Raw genomic sequence first — 21,118 nt, 5'->3', positions numbered from 1 at the left:
AGGCTTAAGAGGAGCAGCCTATTAACTTATGTTTCTACATAGCAATAGTTGCCAGGTCTCCCCAAAGCCCTCACCTCCAGGGAAACCAACCAGAATAAAACTGGTAACCTGTGATTCAAAGGGTAGGTCTGTCATGTTTTCAAAGATCTGTTGTAATAACACAATTATAAAACTTTAAAGATGGTTCATGCCACAAGTATATGGCACCAGCTGATACACACCATAGGCATTACTACCACATATACTCTCACTTACCATGAACACTGGCGCCTGGGTACAGTGCAGAGGGCAGGTAAGGCAGCAGTGGTTTCCACATAGTTAAGGAGAAGCAAACAACTGAGTGTCTGTTAGCTTCCAGGAGCCTCAGGTACTGTACCCACTACAGGAGCAAGGGGAGCTCCTAGGGGCCTCAGTGAGGCCCGCTGCCCCCAAGGGCCCATTACCACCAACTGCTGGCTGATGCCAAAAACCCACCCTCAGAGCTACAGTCTTCTCCTCTCTTCAGTCCTGCCAAGCTCCATCGGAAAATATTTTGCTACTTTCTATCCACGTCCCCCTCCCCATTTTAAAACTCATTCTTTTTTTTTTTTTAAGATTTTATTTACTTTTTTTTTTTTTGGTCAGAGACAGAGAACACAAACAGGGGGAGCAGCAGGCAGAGCAGGCAGAGGGAGAAGCAGGCTCCCCGCTAGGCAAAGAGCCCTATGCGGGACTCGATTCTAAGACCCTAGGATCATGACCTGAGCTAAAGGCAGTGGCTTGACCGACTGAGACACCCAGGTATCCCAAAAAATCACTCTTGCGGGAAAGGCACAAAAGTGTAAGGAAGACCTGACACAGACATACAGAGTTCAGAAAAGCTCCCAAGGTGATTAAGTACCCTTTCCCCAGACTGAGAACTTCTGCTCTAAGACTCTGACATGTTTTGTGAATCCTGCAGAGAGTCCACAGTATCTACCTATCTATGGCATTAATATGTATACACACATAGCCCTCTGTAAATATATATCTATATATAACCCTATATAGAGATATATCCACATATATAAGACCTATTTTGCTTTATACCTTAATATACCTATATAGGATAGTGATTTTGTCAACTTAAAGGATGTTTTGGGGATGAGATCAGCATTTTAAATCCATGAACTTGGAATAAAACAGGCTGCCCTTCACGTGAGTAGGCCTCGTCCAATCAGTGGAAGGCCTGACTATAACAAAAAGACCTGCCTGAAAAACAGAAGAGAAAAAAAAACTTCCAAATTCATTCCATGAGGCCAGAATTACCCTGATACCAAAACCAGATAAAGACACCACAAAAAAAGAGAACTACAAGCCAATATCTCTGGTGAACAGAGACTCAAAAATACTCAATATACTTGCAAAACAAATCCCACAATATATTTTAAAAAATCATTCACCGCAATCCAGTGGGATTTGTTTCTGGGTTGCAAGGATGGTTCAATATTGGCAAAGCAATGTCATACAGCACATCAATAAGAGAAAGGATAAGAACCATATGATCACCTCAAAAGATGCAGAAAAAGCATCTGACAAATACAACATCCTCTCATGATAAAAACCTCAACAAAGTAGGTTTAGAGGGAACATACCTCAGTATAATAAAGATCATACATGAAAAACCCACAGTGAACATAATCCTCAGTGGTGATGTACTGAGAGCTTTTCCCTAAGGCGAAGAACAAGACAAGGATGCCCACTCTCATCACTTTTATTTAACGTAGTACTGGAAGTCCCAGCCACAGCCATCAGACAAGAAAAAGAAACAAAAGACATCCAGATTAGTAAGGAAGAAGTAAAACTTTCCCTATTTGCAGATGATACTATACTATTTCTGTACTATATAGAGAAAACCTGAAAGACTCCACAAAAAAAAAAAAACTGCTGAAACTGATAAATGAATTCAGTAAAGTCACAAAATAGAAGATCAATGTACAGAAATCTGCTGCATTCCTACACATCAAAAATGAAGCAGCAGAAAGAGAAATTAAGAAAACAATCCCACTTCCAGTTGCACCAAAACCCGTAAGATACCTAGAAATCAACCTCACAAAAGAGGTGAAAGACCTGTACCCTGACAACTATAGAACACTGGTGAAAGAAAGTAAGGATGACACAAACGGAAAAATATTCCATGCTCACGGATGAGAAGGTCAGATACTGTTAAAATGTCCATACTACTACAGCAGTCTATAGCAATTCCCATCAAAATACCAATAGCATTTTTCCACAGAGCTAGAACAAGTCTAAAGTAAGTATAGATCCACAAAAGACCCCAAAGCAATCTTGAAAAAGAAAAAGCTGGAGGCATCACAATCCTGGACTTCAAGTATATTACAAAGCTGTACTAATCTGGCGTGCATAAATATCATAGAAAAAAGCACAGACAGTAATTTCTTTGATGTTAGCCACAGCAACTTTTTTCTAGGCAGATCCCCTGAGGCAAGGAAAACAAAAGCAAAAATAAACTGTTGGGACCACATCCCAACAAAAAGCTTCTGCATAGCGAAGGAAAAAAATCAACAAAACTAAAAGGCAACTTATGGAATAAGAGAAGATATTTGCAAATGATGTATTCGCTAAAGGGTCAGTAACCAAAATATATAATGAACTTATAAACATATAATCCAATTTAAAAATGGGCAAAAGGCATGAACAGACCTTCCTCCAGTGACATACAGACGTGTGAAAAGATGCTCATCATCACTTATCAAGGAAATGCAAATCAAAATCATAATATCACCTCACACCTCTCCGTGGCTAAATCCACAACATGAGAAACAACAGTTTTTGGCAAGGATGTGGAGGAAAAGGAACCCTTTTGCAAACTGGTGCAGCCACTGAGAAAAACAGTATGGAAGTTCCCCAAAAAGTTAAAAATAGAACTACCCTACAATCCAGCAATTGCACTAATGGGTATTTACCCATAGAATACAAAACAACACTAATTCAAAGGAATACATGCACCCCTATATTCACAGCAGCATTACTTACAATAGCCAAGACATGGAAGCAACCCAAGTGTCCATCAACTGATGAATGGATAAACATGATGTGGTATAGATATACAATGGAATAGTACTCAGCCATAAAAAAGAATGAAATCTTGCCATTTGCAAAGACATGGATAGAGTTAGAAAGTATCTGGCTAAGAGAAATAAGTCAGACAAAAGAAAAATACCATATGATTTCACTCATATGTAGTACTTAAGAAACAAAACAAATGAGCAAAAGGGGAAAAAAAGAGAAACAAAGCAAAACAGACTCCTAAATACAGAGAACAAACTGATGGTTACAAGGGGAAGTGGGTGGGGGGGTGGGGGAAATCAGGGATGGGGATTTAGGAGTGCACTTAGGATGAGCAACCGGTGATTAAAATAGAAAACTTGAAAAAAAAATTTTTTTAAAAAGACCTGATTGAACAAGACTCCATCAGACTTTATCTGCACCACTGGCTCTCCTGGGTCTCCAGGCTGCCTGCCCACACTGCAGATTCTGGATTTACCAGCCTCCAAAATCATGTGACTCACTTCCATATAATAAAACTCTTTTGATATAGCAGCATTATCAACAATAGCCAAATCATGCAAAGAGCCCAAATGTCCATCAACTGATTAATGGATAAAGAAGATGTGGTCCATCAGGCTCCTGGGTGGTTCAGTCGGTTAAGCAACTGCCTTTGGCTCAGGTCATGATCCCAGGGTCCTGGGATGGAGCCCCATGGCAAGCTCCCTGCTCAAAGGGATGGGAAGCCTGCTTCTCCCTCTCCCTCCCTCTCCCACCGCTTACTTGTGCTATCAAAGAAATCTTTAAAAAAAAAAAAAAAAAAAGATGTGGTACATATATACAATGAAATATTAGTCATCAAAGAATGAAATCTTGACATTTGCAATGACATGGAGGGAGCTAGAGTGTATTATGCTGAGCAAAGTAAGTCAATCAGAGAAAGCCAAATGCCATATTTCACTCATATTTGGAATTCAAGAAATAAAACAGATGAATATAGGGAAAGGGAAGGAAAAAAAGAAGAGAGGGAAGCAAACCATAAGGGACCTTTAACAGCAAAGAACAAACTAAGGGTTGACAGAGGAAGGTGAGCCTGGGATGAGCGAGATGGGCGATGGCGATTAAAGATGGCACTTGTCGGGGCACCTGGGTGGCTCAGTGGATTAAAGCCTCTGCTTTCCGCCCAGGTCATGATCCCAGGGTCCTGGGATCGAGCCCCGCATCCGGCTGTCTGCTCCGCAGGGAGCCTGCTTCCTCTTCTCTCTCTCTCTGCCTGCCTCTCTGCCTACTTGTGATCTCTGTCTGTCAAATAAATAAAATCTTAAAAAAAAAAAAAAAAAGGATGGCACTTGTCTTTATCTGACTTATTTTTCTTAGCTTTGCAATGAGCACTGGGTGTTATATGGAAGTGATGAATCACTGAATTCCACCCTTGAAAGCAGTATTACACTGTATATTAACTAAAATTTAAATAAAAATTAGAAAAAATAAAATCATAAAAAATAAAACTCTTCTTGGATACTTAGGATACATACAGCATCCTAATATACTCTACAGAACCCTAATATACTATGTACAATACACACTTAAGGCACAGACACACATCTGTATGTATATAAATATATTAAACTAAAAAGTTTCAAGTAATAGTTAACCTTACTACATGCAATATACTTAGATACTTTCTATTCCATATTATGCTTTGTTATTCTACCTCCTGTGTCTTAATATGGATGCTGGTCAAAAAAAGAAAAGTCAGAAAGCCATTGGAATTAAAAAAACAAAACAAAAAAAAAGCCTACAATTAAAAAAAATTTTTAAAGAAAACAACCTGACCCACTAAACTGATGTCATTGCCTGTGACAGTTTGAAAAATACGGTTTTATTCAAAAGGCTGCATACTGTATAGTGTTCTGTCCCTAAATGTCTTCATGTAACAGACCACAGAAATTATTCCATATTTATGGATAGCTATTTTGTAGGTCTTTTTTTTTTTTAAGATTTTATTTATTTATTTGACAGACAGAGATGACAGGTAGGCAGAGAGGCAGGCAAGACAGAGAGGAGGAAGCAGGCTTCCCACTAAGCAGAGAGCCTGATGTGGGCCTCAATCCCAGGACCCTGACATCATGACCTGAGCCAAAGGCAGAGGCTTCAACCCACTGAGCCACCCAGGCACCCCTTTGTAGGTCTTTTCCTATAATGACAGTGAGATAAGGAAAAAGAATGAATATAAGGGTTTCCTAAAGCCCCAAGCAGAATCACTGAGTACCAAAATCAAGTTTAACCTAAGTTACAATTTACCTTAAGGCTGATTTTAGGGTTTCCATAAAGTGGATGACAAAAGGAAACAAGAGCAGTAGGTACACATCCTCTCTGGACACTTGTGACCTACGAGATCTTTATTCCTTTTATTGAGACATTATTACTGCTGCTCTCCCTCTCATCTATCTTCCAACAAAGATTCCAGTCAAGAGTAGGAAATTCCATTTCAGGCTTAACTATCAGACTTGCAAGAACAGGTTAAATTATAGGACTTCAATCACACATACTAATACAAAGGCAGGAAGGCACATCCTTGATACCCAAATCATCCCCTCTCCCTTGCCCCGTTTCCTTTCTACTAATTTCCCCATTTGTACCTGAAATGAGCTGGAAATCTTCTGTCACCATGAAAGTCTCAAACTCATTTACTTCCTACCTATTTACATATCCTAAACACAGTTTCTTATATTAAAACGCACAAATCAGTTTCTTCCAACTTTTTAAGTAGCAGTCAAGAGCCTGCAGAATCAAAGAGAAAGGTACCGATGCTTGGGGCCTTAGAAAGTCTCCTCTATGGGATTCACGACTACATTCAGTTCTGTGGAGGGGCCCCAGGGACCTTCCCCATCCCCATCTCAGGGGAGTAAGAAAGCCAAAAGGACACATGAATCCTTTTGTCCTCTGCCCCCGCTGTAACTCACATAATTCCACTTTATCTCTTTCGTATCTTGGAGATTCACAAAAGATGTAGTTTGGAACAAAAGATTCCTCTGATTTCAAAGGTGTGAAAAACCAGTGATATTGTACATTTCACAAATAGGAAAACAGAAACCCGGAGAAGCTGAATGCTATCTATGGATCTACAACCCCATTCAGAGCAGACCAGCACCGCACCTTCAGAGCAGCAGTCCTCCAGAGGTGGCCAGGATCGATGGAAGCAGCATCTCTTGGAAACTTTTCAGAAATGAAAATTCTCAGGCCAATCCCAGATCCTAATCAGATAGGGTAAGGGTGGGACGGTAGGGTCCCGCCATTTGTGTTTTAATAGACACTCCAGGTGATTTGGACGCCCTGAAGTTTGAGAGCCTCTGTTTTGGAGCATAGCCCATTCCTTCCATTATTCTCTTCCTCCTCCTATTCGGATCCCACATCTCCACTAGAAGCACACATGAAGCAAATGCCCCCAAAATACTGAACCGAACTGCAGATTCACCCACTGGAAAGGTGGAAAACATCACAAGGAGGAATTCAAATAAAGCTATCACACAGTCCGTGACTTTTTTTTTTCTCCCAATAGGAATATCCACAACCCAAAAAGTCAAATAAACAAAAGGACCACAGTTCTCAAATAATAATTCAAGAGCGCAGGATTCACTAATATTTCAGAAATTAAAGCTCAGTGGCGCACCTGGGTAGCTCAGCTGGTTAAGGGTTTGACTCTCGGTTTTGGCTCAGGCCACAATCTCTGAGTCGAGGGATCAAGCCCCACACTGGGCTCCACGCTCAGCAGAGAATCTGCTTGAGATTCTCTCCCTCTCCGTCTACCCCTCACGCACTTGCTCTCGCTCTCCAATAAATAAATAAATCTTAAAAAAGAAAGAAAGAAAGAAATTAAACCTCAAAAGGGTTTAACAATACTAAGGAACTTATTTTCAGAAAACCAGAATCATGGTACCCTAGACTGCTGTGACCAATAATATCTAAGGAAAGCACCAAAAAGAGAGCTAAAAGATTATTAAACTACGGGAAGAATATTAAACTATAAGACAGCTCCTTTTAGAAAAACCTAGTTCAGATACCTAGAAATAAGTAGAAACACAGCTACTTCTCACCCCCAGCCTGAGGAGATTAATTCCACTAGGCCTCAGTGTTTGTAAGATCGGAGGTAGAAATCCATAACCTACACAGGTGAATTTGCTGACCTTCTGCGGAATAAACATACAAGAGGCGCTACGCAGAGTAGCTGTTGTGAGCCATGTGTCAATTTCATGCTATGTTAACAGATTTCAAGAGTGTCAAATGAGAAATTATAACATGAAGGTTGAACATCTAAAAATTAAGAAACAAAGTGAGAGTCACACTATTCAAACGCTTGATCATCTTTTTCCTTTAGGAAATAAAATCTTTCAAACTACTTCCTATTAAGCTCTCGGTAGGTGAACTTTCACCTTGGAAAGTAAATACCATATATACCAAAGTGGAGGCTTGGGGGGAGAAGTGTTAAGAGGGAGAAGCTTTTAGCTAATTTCCTGAATTAACTAATGTGAATAGTATGATTGGCTCACAAAGAACATTAACATAGCCTCTGCTCATTTATTCACTTCAGATTAATTAGCATACAGGAATGCACTGCAATATTGAAGATCTGATAGGTAAAGCCCTCCTCATCTCCTCGCAACGTTCCCCTACCCCCACCTCACACAAACTCCTGTTTGCTGACCTGCAAAAGCCTACAAAACACTTCAATAGCAAAGACACAAAATGTGGAAACCAGACTTCAGACCATGATAATTAGCACAGGTTGATAGAATTTAAAGTATCAGTTGTTGCTTTTCAAAACAATTAACAAAAACATCACAGCTATTTATATTTTTTTTAAGATTTTATTTATTTATTCGACAGACAGAGATCACATGTAGGCAGAGAGGCAGGCAGAGAGAGAGAGAGAGAGGAGGAAGCAGGCTCTCCACTGAGCAGAGAGCCCGATGCGGGGCTCGATCCCAGGACCCTGAGATCATGACCTGAGCCGAAGGCAGAGGCCTTAACCCACTGAGCCACCCAGGCGCCCCTCACAGCTATTTATAAACATAAAGGCAAGACAAAGCCATGTATCTTCTTACACAAAATAAAGGGGTGAACTAGAGGTGCCCCAGCTGGCTTAGTCATGAAAGCATGCAACGTTTGACTTCAGGGTTGTGAGTTCAAACCCCACCTAGGGTGCAGAGATTACTTAAAAAAATAAAATCTTTTAAAAGGTCGGAGGGGGGTTGGGGGGAGTAAACTAGATTGCTTCTAAAATTCCTTTCACCCCCAATAATGTATATAGTATCCTCAAATCCCCTACTCACAATTTATTAGAAAAACGTCTATTTTTCTTTGTGCAGATGACAAAATCTGCTTGAAACAACAACATAAGCTCCAGCTGTAGGCCGTCCTATGTAAAGTTGTGCCTTCCTTTGGGCCACCTCTAAAGTACACAAGCTAAGAACCTGTTACTGCCTTTCGCGGATTCCAAAAATTCTATAAAGTTATAGGTTTCATTTCCATTCCCAAAGAAAATCTAAAACATTTCCTGGTTCTTTGATGCAGTCCTTGTAACAGGTCCTCCTCACTGTCAAGCAGAGAAAAAAAAAGTCTCGACAATCCTATGATCTATGCCTAGCTCTGCTTGCCACTAACTTATGATAGAGAATTAAAGCAGATCGTTTCCCTCAAACATCAAGCCTCTCTTCTGAGAAATGGGCTGAATTAAAAGATTTCTAAAAGTTACTCTGTTCTAAAATGCTGACTGACTGGCACCTAGGTGGCTCAGTCTGTTCAGCAGCCAACTCTTGATTTCAGCTCGGGTCATTATCTCAGAGGTGTGGGATCAAGTCCCAAATCCAGGCTAGGCGTGGAGCCTGCCTGGGAATCTCTCTCTCCCCCTCTTCCTCTGCCCCTCCTCCCTCCTTTCTCCCCCTCTCTATAAATAAGTAAATAAATAAATAATAAAATGCAGATACATGACAATTCTTTTTTTTTTAAGATTTTATTTATTTGACAGAGAGAAAGATCACAAGTAAGCAGAGAGGCAGGCAGAGAAAGAGGGAGAAGCAGGCTCCCCGCTGAGCAGAGAGCCCGATGTGGGGCTCAATCCCAGGACCCTGGGACCATGACCTGAGCCGAAGGCAGAGGCCCAACCCACTGAGCCACCCAGGTGCCCCAATACATGACAATTCTTGAAGTAATACTGCAGTTTGAGATTTGAGACATTTTTAATGTGTATTTGAATATAAATCCTGTCTGTATCATTATTTTTAAAAGTCTGTCATATCTTCTGCACACAGAAATATAAGTGTACTGAAATTATTCAAGAATTTCTAATGCATTCTAGGGGCACATGGGTGGCTAAGTCAGTTAGGCATCTGCCTTTGGCTCAGGTCATGATCCTGAGGTCATGATCCCACATCGGGCTCCCTCCTCTGTGTGGAGTTTGCTTCTCTCTGTCCCTTATTCCACTTGTGCTCTCTCTCTCTCTCAAATAAAATTACGTTTTAAAAAAAAAAGAATTTCTAATGCATTCTATAAATGTTTAAAATTTTTCCTTTAGACAACACAAAAATTCTGAGGTGTTATTTCACATTGACAATAAAATGAGAATGTGCTCATTTATTTTCAGAACTACTCATTTATTGATCTGCTGAAAATTCCAAGTGTTGTCTGCCAACTGTGTATACACCATTCAAGTTTGAGTCAATTCAACTAATGAGATTTATCAAGCTATCAAAATTTAGTTTCTGTGACAGACAGCTCTTCAGAAAATGCCATATTGCAATGACGTTCTCATAACACACACCAAGGCTCCAGAGATGTCAACCATCCTTCTGGACTCCATTTCCTCACACATTTAGACTAATGGCCAAGGTGGAACTTATAAAAGTTGGATTTAGTGACAACCCCCAGTTTCTAGACAAGTAATTTTAAAATCCAAATTACACAGAAACCTGAAATAGAACTAAGCAAAATCCTGCCTGTTAGGGTTTTTCAGGAAATAATCTTTATTGAAGATAGAAATGCTTTTTCATTAAGTTATTACAAAATACATGTTCCTAAATACACTGAAATTTTCTCTACTAGTTTTCACTATTAATATGCTTAGAATTCATATAATTAACAAATCTTTTCTTTAATGACCAAATGTTTAAGATTTTTATTTAGAGAGAGTGCGCACACACGCGTGAGGTGGCGGGAAGCAGAATCCCAAACAGACTCCCTCCTGAGCACGGGCTGAAGTGGGGCTCAATCCTTGATCTCAAGACCTAGAGATCATGATCAAAGCTGAAATCAAGAGTCCCACACTCAACCACCTGAGCCACCCAGGCACCACTCACCCAAATGTTTCTTTTTAAAAATAGTGCCTGTTACACTACAAATCACAGATCAGTCAGAAAATAAGGAAAACTATATTTGTAGGTGGATAACCTCCGAGTCTCTTGCTCCTCTCTGGCAAATTAACTAACATGGTTAGGTCCTCCCAATCCTAGACAAACCACTTCAGACAAGCACCAGGCAGGGGACAGACACAGGAAAGGTGCATGGATTCCACTGGCACAACCCAACCTCCTCTCAAAGCCGAGTGTCCTACAGGGCAAATGTCACCCAAAGGGCAGAGTTTCTCAAACTACAGCCACCAGCAACACCTAATGTGCTTGATAAAATGCACCCCAGATCTCCAGAATCATCATCACAGGGTAAATTCCAGAAATCTACACTTTGATCTGCCGTCAAAGTACTGGGTTATGGGCATGAAGGAGGGCACATGATGTGATGAGCCCTGAGTGTTATACACAACTGATAAGTTACTGAATACTACATCTGAAACTAATGATGTATTATATGTTAGCTAATTGAATTTAAATTTTTTTAAAAAGCTAACTTTAATTTCCAAACTGACAGGCAAAGTCAAGTTTGAGAACTGCCATCACTGGCCTCAGTTTCTCCACCTGTAAGAGAAGGTAACAAGACCTGACCACCACCTAAATCCTCCTCTGACTGGTCATCTTCACAATCCGTCACATTGAGGCTCAGCAATGCCATCATTTTACCACATTTTCAGGATAGCTCCATTTGGGTCCCAGGACAGCTAGCTTCTACACGCACTCCACATGGCTACTGTGTTTATACACATTCTGTGCCCGCCCTGCTCTCCAGAAAGCCACCTTCATCACCTCCATGAAGGCACAGTTCTCATCTCAGGTTCTTCCCCAGTCCTCCTTCTAGCTCAACACAGAATTCCCCTATACCCAGAGGCCTTGACGCTCATATTACCCACAGCCCCCAAGACCACCGATAACTACCTCCTAGCCATGCCTAATTACTCATCCTGGATTTACCAAGACCCAGCATGCTCCTGGCCCTGCCCTCCTTACTAGTGTTGGGTGATGGCGACCAGTCCCCCAGTAATGTTCAAACACCAGTGAGCATAATAATAGAGAACAAATACGCTCCTTAAAAATTCTCCTAACATTTTTTCTTCTGTTTCCTTGTACTCAATAATGCATAGAACCATTGAGTTTTATAGCTGAAAAGTCATTTAGTCCAATGTGATTAACCTGGCCATCAATGCTGCAAATTAAGAAATGGAAACACAGGGAGGAGGTCATGTTTTCTTCAAGATCACAAACCTATTTCTGGCAAAACTACCCAAAACCCAGGCTCTTAACTCTATCCAAAACCCACAACTCCAGTCTTCTGTCAGTACAGCATGCTGACTGCCTAGACAAGTACCAAGAACAATTCAATTAAACACATACAAGCATCTTTCAACTAGTTCATCCTTTGCTGTCCATCAGAATGGAGAAAAATGAGGGTACTGATAAAAGTCATGCGCATCCCAAAACATCACAAATAGCAGATGATCACTACTGAACAGTTAATAAGGAATACATCTGAGAGAGGGGAAGGACACAGACATACACACAACCTCTGTGTGGGCGATACCATCATTTAGCAGATGGACCCTAAGAGTACAGAGGATAGAGTATACTCTTCGAGAGAAAAGAAGGGGGTAAGAAAGTATGAGAGAGCTTCAGAAGGAGGACTGAGCTGAGAGGGCTGCATGTTCTCCAGATAAAACAACAAAATTCTGACACAGGAGAAAATGAAAAGGAGTGAGCCACTAGTGGCCTTGGATGTGTATATAAAGAGTGGATCCAGAAAGTGTTTCTGATTCAAGGCTTATGGAAAACGAAGTTATCTGCCCACATGACATGCAGTGCCCTTCCCAACAAGAAGTTCGGCAGACAGCTATGAAAGGAAAGTTTAGAGAGAACTATGGTTTCATAGGGTCATTGTGTTTTTCCAGAGGCAAAGTTCAAAATGGAAGTTAAATGGGAAAATATTTCAGTCTCTGATTTGGCAAACGTTCATCAAGGGTTCATGTCTACACACAGTAAGTATTAATCCCAGACGTTTCAAACACCACCAACACAAATGATAACTTAATTCATTTTAATGTATTCCAGATGTGTTCTTCCTCAGTTTCTGTTCCTATGTACAAATGCCTTCTTTTGAAAGAACAAAAATGTCCATTTCAAACCAGCTTCATGGTTATCCAGGGTAGTGAGGGTAAATATGACTATTATCCTGTCAACTACCACCCTAGTGTGAGGCCTGAAAGGGAAAACTGATGAGGACTTGATGCCTCAGCGACCGGAAGGCAGTAGATGAACCGCTCGAACACAATCCCATTTTCTTCCTGAGAAATCTAAGGTCTCCTATGGTTAGGGGAGTTGCCAAATGAGTAAAAGGTATATTCCAGGCCAAAAGCTAGATATTAATACCCATTGAATGACACTGCTACCACCCCCACACTTAGGAAAGATGGAACAACATCTTTAGCCCTTTGTTACTGATAAAGTCCACTTAAAGAGTCAACTACCTGGCAAAGGGACACTCAACTTTATCATCATGGTATCACCTTCAGAAACATTTTCAACGACCACTTCACACACTATCTACACCACCTGGGAGTGTCCGCGGCTTACCATGCTGGACCCGGAAGGGGTGCAGAGAGTAAGTCCAGCACTCCCTGTGTCATGGCGATACCCCATGATGAACGCAACAACTGATACGGACCACATGTCCACAAAGTGCCTGGAAACCCAAGAGAAGCAGACGTTGGGAAGGAAGGCTCGGTACAGTCTCGACGGATGAGGGCGACAAGGAGTGTGACAAACAAGGAAGACGCCTCAAAGGGAACGCTGTGCAAAGAAATGGGAAAACAAAGGAGTCAGCCTGTACTTGGCCATACCACCCCACATCTCTGTCCTGCTGAACGTCCATATTTTACACAATGTGAGACAGCCACATGGCAAGGAGGGGGGAATGAACACTTCCGCAACTCTTTCCCTGGGGCAGGCAAGACTCTAATAAGCACATTATGTAAATTCATTCATTAATTTCTCAATTCTCAAAACAATCTTCTATAAGAATGCACGGCTGTCACCCTCCTTTTGGAGATGAAAATCCTGAGGCATAGAAACCTCTTTACTAGACAAAAACCACTTAGAAACCCGATGGTCACGGGGGCGGGGGGGGGGGGGAGTGGAAGGGTGGAGGTGTGAAATAGATGGCGGGCATTAAAAGTACACTCATTGTGACGAGCTCCAAGTGCCGCACAGAATTGTTGAATCACTGTAGTGTACACCTGAAATGAGCAACACTGTATGTTAACTATACCAGAATTTAAAATTTTTTTTTAAATCTTGAATTTCAAAATAAAAAAATACTGCACTAAAACCCATCAGCACACTTTAAAGGCAATGGGAATATGTACCTTTTATCAATTTAGGGGGAGAGCTGCAAGCTTATTCACTATGCCGTTTCCCAAACCACTAATGACAAGAGAACCTTCAAAATTCCAGTTTTGCATCTTGTTCCCAGCGCAAAGGAATCCGTAACGGGAACTCCTGAAGAACTACGTCCAAGAGACACAGTCAGAGATCTAACCATGACTTTAAAAGAAACCTTGTAACCCAGCACCATGAAAACACAATGAAAGCTGCAGTCCAGATTCTGTTACTCAATCTACAAACCTCATAAATGGAAACAAAGCAGACCCACTTCCAGCTGGATGGAATGCCTGGAGAGGATCGGGCTGGATCCCAGGGTGGGCAGAATCCAAGACAGGAAACGCACCACACCCCCCTGGCGGGGAACCCTGTCAGGCCTGTATCTTCCAACCCTCATCTGTGGGAGGGCTTCAGATTGGGAACGTCTTCATAAAAATAAAAGCTTTCAAATTCTAGGTTGTTATTAAAATCCTTGATTCACTTACAATTACAGACATGCCAACAGCTGACAGGATAAGAGGGGAACGTGGAAGCAGACAGAGGTGGGTCCGATCGCAGCTGCTGTGACTGCATTACTAGGTGAACTTGGATGAGGGCCCCCCACAGGTCCCCAACCTTCTCCTTCTGTGTCACTGAGATCAGTGAACATCCGTAACTGGACACAATCCTCCCTGCCCTCCACATGCTTGTCACTCACCAAGCCCATTTCACCAGCTAGTTCAGGAAATCTTTCCTGGTCAGTCCCCAGCCCCGTGAACCACAGCCTTACAGCCTCCGCCCTATTACAACTGCTCCTCCTTCCACCAGCGCCCCCTTCCCAAATCCACCCGGCACAAACCTTGGAGGGGGCGTGGCCTAAAATGCAAATCTCCTCTGCCTAAAAGGTGATTCGCTAAAGTGATTTGTTCTTCTATTACAATGTCACTTGCCTTTCTTCTCTACTAGAAGTTCTCTTACTTCAAAGATTTAAGGGACTTAAAACAACTTAGGAGCTCAGTAAATGCCTGTTCCATACTGAGGGGCAGTGCAGGCTTCAGTTTCTTCCTGATTCCACAAATAGAGCCCCTGGTGCTCTCTCTGGAGGCATAAATGGGACCATGCGTACAAAGAGCCCAGCACAGTGCCTCGTAGGCACTTCCTGCCACAGATTCTCTCCTTTTGTTACTATTCAGTGTTCCAAAGTGTGCGAAGCATTTTCACACATGCGAGCTCATCTGACCCCTGGAATAACTCTGAGACTCTGGAGGTTATATGAAGAAACTCGAGCGGGTGAGATTTAAGGCCCCGGAATCAAGGCTAGTTTTTGGCACGATCTACTGATTCCAAATCCTGAGTTTTTCTATGATCCGTTGTCAGGAGTTCTGGCACTGTTTATAGAAAACCATTCCTGCCTGTATCGTCCACGAAATTTATCCAACAGAAGGTGTTATTTTACTGCACTTACGGAACACAAACACATAGGCCAAACGCCACTATAATGGACTCAAAGGAGTTTGGTTTGTGCTGTATCGAATAATTCAAGTAAACTATCAACTGACTCATTCATTCACGCCTTCATTCAGCAAATATTTATCACATGCCACTTTGACAACAGGCATCGTGTTTTGTGCTGGGAATCTTCCCTTTCCCGGAGAAATTATAATTACTCTGTACAAGGTTTTCCAACTGAAGCCAACAATGTAAGAGACAGAATGCTGGTACCTGAATAAATATAGCAACAAAGAGCCAGAGAATCTGAGAGCTCATCCTGGTCATGCTCCTACATAAACTCTGTGACCTTAGACAAGTCCCTGGTACTGGAGTTCCTTATCTATAAAATGGAAACATTAGTCCATATTATCTTTAAAGTTATTCTGTGCTATCAATTCCAGAGATTCCAGGATTCCACACAATCAAGTTCCTTTGACATTTACAAGTACTATTTTATACCACAATTTAATTAAATTGTGTAATTTTTAGGATGACTTAAGTTCCCATATGAAATGGCACTTTGGTTCAACTTATTAACACATGTTAATGTAACCAAAGCTCTTTATGGCCTTACTTTCAAGACTCTTTTACCCTGGAGCGCCTGGGTGGCTCAGTGGGTTAAGCCGCTGCCTTCGGCTCGGGTCATGATCTCAGAGTCCTGGGATCGAGCCCTGCATCGGGCTCTCTGCTCGGCAGGGAGCCTGCTTCCTCCTCTCTCTCTGCCTGCCTCTCTGCCTGTTTGTGATCTCTCTGTCAAATAAATAAATAAAATCTTTTAAAAAAAAAGATTCTTTCACCCTTCTCTCAACAAATCACCATTAGACATGTAAACCTTAGTGCCTTAGAAAGTAGCTAAGGAAGCCCATTACGTGTTGGCACACATCTCTGAGGCCCACCTATAAAGTCATACTCCCAGGTTCTTCCCTATAATCAAGCAGAAGACATCTGTTTAAGAATCACCCTGAACAGCCAGACGTAAGATAGAGTGAACCGAAGCACATTCCTACATGCTGACTGATAGGAGAAATCTTCCCCCAAATACTTGCTTCAGAATTTTCTAGAGTCCTATAGAAATAATCCTTTCTTTTGTCACTTATTCCAGGAACCTTAACTGAGCTCCTGCTCTGTCAGCCTCTCGGATGGCTGCTGAGTACAGCAGTGCAGAGTAGCTGAAGCAGGGTCATCACTGGCCCAAACTGTGTTTTTGGATGAATTACAGGGGATGCCCTGTACCAGTGAGGACGAGTGAGCCAGGAGTTTGGTAAGAGGGGTGCAAACTGGATTTCTACCTCTGCTTGTGCACTGGACAGGATAACCCTGTGTGTTAACAAACTGTGCCAACTGTACAAGGTAGCATACCTAGATGTGTTTTTTAAAAACCAATGTTCTAGGGGCACCTGGGTGGCTCAGTGGGTTAAAGCCTCTGCCTTCGGCTCAGGTCATGGTCCCGGGGTCCTGGGGCTCTCTGCTCAGCGGGGAGCCTGCTTCCCTTCCTCTCTCTGCCTGCCTCTCTGCCTACCTGTGATCTCTGTCAAATAAATAAATAAATATCTTAAAAAAAAATCAATGTTCTAGTAGGGGCACTGCCTACTATAAGAGAAGGAGCTTGAACGCCTAGGGATAACCAGGAAGAAAAGCCTCCTAGAGAAGGTATTTGACTGACACATGAAGGATGTGTGGGTAAACAGCAGATGGAAATCGGAGTAAGAATAGTGTAAGCGGAATGTTCATTCATTCCAGACAGTGGTCTAGAAATGACAACTTGGAAGTAGTATGATGTGTCTGGCAGTGTGTAGTGCATGTGTGTAAGGAGGGGAGGGAGGAGAGACTCTGGGAACAGTCCCTGCACAAAACTGAAAAGGCAGGCAGGAGCCAGACTACAAAGCACCTTATATGGCATGACATGTTAAGGTGTGGAAACCGGATTCTGAGATCACTAGGGGCTTGTTTTGCTGCTGAAAATAAACTCTTCCTCAATTACACCCTGCCATATATTTCACATTTGCCAATCACAAAAATCTCCAAAACCCTAAAGCAACAAGTCTTATAAGCCAAGCAGGCAAAATCCAACGGAAAACAAATTTGCTTTTAGAACTGCATCAATTTTGTTTGATATTTCATTTTCAGAGTTTAAAAACCTTAAGGGATATCAGGAAACATCTTTAAATGTGTATATACACAAGTTCTACTGGTTATGCTCAAATTATTAGCCCAGTAATTGACACTTTTTATTCAGAGCCTAGGTCTGAAATACTTACAGCATATGGTCTGCACCTGTAAGAACCTTGCAACACTTATTTTAAGAACTTCTAGAGATAACCCAGCTTAAACTATTGGAGAGGGAATTGGAGATAGCCAGGTGCTATCCATTATGTCAGCACCCCTTGAGAAACAGGAGGTAGAATGGGTGAACAACCGTAAGATGAGAACCCCAAGACCTTCACTACGTAGAAATAAACATCGTATCAGGACCCAAAGTTGTCTGGAAGATTTCGAGGGAATCCAGGCTGCCTCTCTCAGAGCCAGGGCAGAGGCGACGCAGAAAAACCGCCCCATGAATAGCATTATCTTCAAGCCAAGCAGCCTCCTCTCTGCCCCCTCCCCAATTAAACAAAGTTACCCCATTTTGCTCTTTTAAAAACAAGGGAGAGAAGCCCATCAATATTAAGTTTCACCGCTTCTTAAAGATAAACTACCCTGTGCAATCTTACTCCATACCTTCACGGAGGCTGTCAGCCGTCAATTGTGGGAAGAAAGGACTCTTTTCTTCCTTAACTGGTTTTGGTAAATATGATCCATTTGGGACACAACGTGTCGGCTTTCCCAGAAACTTGGCACCTCGGCCGCCCCCAGGAGCAGGGCCCGTCGGGGACAGTCGGCGGGGCGGGCGGGGCGGGACTCGTCCCCCTCGCCACCTCCCCCCGCCTGGTCCTCCCCGTCGCGGCGGGGCTCCCGCCGCCCGCAGGCCCCGAGGGCTTCGCGGGGGCCGCGCGCGCCTCTAGAAGCTGAGCCGCCGAAAGCCGCGATCCGCAATCCAGCCCCCGCCCCGGGCTCCGCTCCCGGCCCCCACGACGGCTCAGCGCGGCGACACGCTGACACGCGAGGTCCCGGCCGGCCCCTGCAGGGATGAGCCCCGCGTGCTCGCGCCGCCCGGGCACCTCGTGGAAGCGAGTTCTGGCGAGCGCCGCGGCTGTCACCCGGCCCGCTGCGCCGAGAGAGTGGAAGCGCCCCGCGCGCTGCCGCCGTCCGCGGGGTCCGGAGCTCCAGGACCCAATCAGCTCCCCGTCAGCTCCCTCCCGGGGAAGAGGGAGGCCGGCGCCGGGAAACAAAGCGGAGGGGAGGTGGGACGGCGGGCCGGGCGCCGGGGCCTCCGCAGGGGTGGCGGCCGCCGGGAGCCGCGCGCGGGGAAGGGGGCCCTGGGCGCGCGGGCCGCCGCCCGCTCCGCCCGCCCGCCGCCCCTTACCTCAGCTGGAGCGCCCGGCCCTGCCCGCAGCGCTGCTGTTCCCGCCGCGGCCCCAGCGCCGGGCCCCTCAGGGACGCCGTCTGCGCGGGGCGCGAGAAGTTGTTGGGGCGCGGGGGAGGGTCCCTCGGTCCTCCTGGGCGGCCGCGGGCACGGCCGGTCCTCGCCCTGCGCGCAGCGCCTGTGGCAGCGAGAGCGGCCGCACCTCCTCCCCGGCCGCTCGGCCCGCCTCCCTCCCCGCCCGCCGCGCAGCCCTCCCCTCCGCCCCGGCCCCTCCCCAGCCCCGTTCCTCCCCTCACCCCGGCCCGCGCCGATCCCCCGCCGCCCGGCCCCGACCGTCGCCTCCGGGACTTTCTTTGGGGCGCGCCCACTAACGAACACCCAGAACTCACGAAGTCTGGGTGGGCGCCTACCCTGGGCGAGGAGTCCTTCCTGCCTTCGAGGCGCGAGTGAGCTCCGGTTCCTTCCGCAGGAGAGCGGATCGCGGAGAAGACGGTTGCTCGGGTACCGCCGAGAACAGTAGCCGGCGGAATCCCCGGTCTCGTTGGGCAGGCGGGAGAGATGGAGGTGACGCCGAATGGAGACCCGAGGGTGCAGGAGAATGCGGGCGTTCCTGCGGGCTTTCGGAGAGAAACCTGGGTGCTCCCGGGGGCCGGGATGATGGGGGCGGGCGGGCGCGCAGGGCGGGCGGGGGTGAAGGCTGTGCTCCTGCGATCCCAGTCTGTGCCTTTGCAGAGTCTCTCCCCTGAGGAGGACGGGGAAGGGGAGGAAGATGTAGTCCCCGTGGGGTCGTCCAAGAAGAAGGCGCCGACACAGGACCAGCCGTGGAAGAATTTCTTAGGGGGAATGGCTGTGGGGTTAAATGGAAAAAGGAGAGAGTTTGCTGTATGCACACCAGATCCCAGGGAAGGACGGAGGGAAGCAAGCCCCCTGGCCTCCCTGCCCGCAGTCTAAGGAGGACCATCGTGAGTCCCACATTCCCAGTTCTCCTTGGGACCCAACTGCCCCTTAGCCGTGTTTCTACCAGTCATCGGCTGCGAAGTGTGGCTTCCGCACAAACCCAGAGGTGAATTTCAGAGTAGGAAAGCCGGGGCCTTTGGTCAATTAAGCTCCAAGACAGCTGAAAGAAGGTTCTCACAGCTGCCCACAGTCTAGAAGACAAACAGAATCAGCTCTCCCACACACACCTACACATTTTAGATGAAGCCCCAAGGGTTGGTTGGCTGGGATCAGACGGACCTGGTTCTCCCTCCACCTTCCGCTGAGTCGGGCTCTGTTCACTGAACTGGTAACTGACCCCTTTCGCCTACACAGGCTTCCCCTGGCCCTGTCTCCGCACCTGCGCAGGTGGCTCTACCGAGGAAAATGCCTCCTCACTCCGCTCACCCGGCAATACTGAGTTCAAGCATCACCGCCTCTCAGAAGCTTTTCTCTCTTGACACATGACTTAATTCTGCCACCGAGTTACCACACGTGCAGTTTGGAATTTTGTGTTTTTAGTTAGTGGTTTTTTTTGTCTGTGTTTTTTGTTTTGGGGTTGTTGTTGTTGTTACTGTTTTTATATTTTTCCCCTTTCTTATATTGCAATTTTTCACACTATTTTATAAAATTTATTTTTTTCTCAGTTATACAAGTAATATGTTGACTGCACAAACGGAAAAATACAACCCAAATACCTCCAACTCCCCTAATCTTCTAGGGACGGCTTCCCTTGATAGCCAATTAATCAGAGTGTGAGCCCCCGTTCCATGTGTTATCGGTCTGGGTCCAGTCAGGAGAGAGAAGCCACCCAGCAAAATAGTTTAAAGAATCTTTAACTACAACAGGATTTGGAGCAATGAGGGATGGGCAAGTAAGCAGAGAAAAAAGAAAATAGGTATAGCAGATAAAAGGATCTAGGCACAGCCACTTCTGCTAGGGCTGAGACAGAGCACCAAAGGATGAGCCTCCTGCTCCCCCAGAGTGAGACCCACACCTTGCTGGGGGAGAGCATGACCATGGCTCACGGAACAGCAGAGAAGTCACTGTGGTATCATGCCGGGAAATTTGCTGGAAATCCATGCTCTGCAGTTTGCTAATAATCTACCCCAAGGTTGTGAGGAAAGGTGCTTCTCCTGGAAGCGCTTCACTGCAAAATCACCCAGAGAGGAAGGGGCTGGGAGACACTGCTGGCTGCCCTCCACTACAGGGTCTTGGTGCTAGAGACAATGCCCAAAATGTGGGAGCCGCCCAAGCAAGGGCATGGCAGCCTTGGGCAGAGCTCTGTCCTCCTGCAAGATCTCCCCCACACCGCATAGTGACAGGCAGAGGAAATTATATAAAAGGCCCAGATCCATTTTTACGG

At 44.8% G+C, this 21,118-nt stretch overlaps 1 protein-coding gene across 1 annotated transcript in view; it reads right to left on the bottom strand.

Moving 5' to 3' along the window:
- LOC125101694 (WAS/WASL-interacting protein family member 1-like) overlaps positions 1-21,118 on the bottom strand; it is a 146,495-nt gene that overhangs the window by 97,164 nt on the left and 28,213 nt on the right. The window contains exon 3 of the mRNA XM_047732029.1: positions 19,188-19,624. Within this exon, the coding sequence (XP_047587985.1) occupies positions 19,188-19,624 (437 nt within the window). The remainder of the gene's footprint in view (positions 1-19,187; positions 19,625-21,118) is intronic.

Source organism: Lutra lutra, chromosome 6, assembly GCF_902655055.1.
Source record: "Lutra lutra chromosome 6, mLutLut1.2, whole genome shotgun sequence".
NCBI classification, from domain to species: Eukaryota; Metazoa; Chordata; class Mammalia; order Carnivora; family Mustelidae; genus Lutra; species Lutra lutra.
The sequence above is the reverse complement of the archived record's forward strand: the minus strand, read 5'-3'. Positions and strand labels throughout refer to the sequence as shown.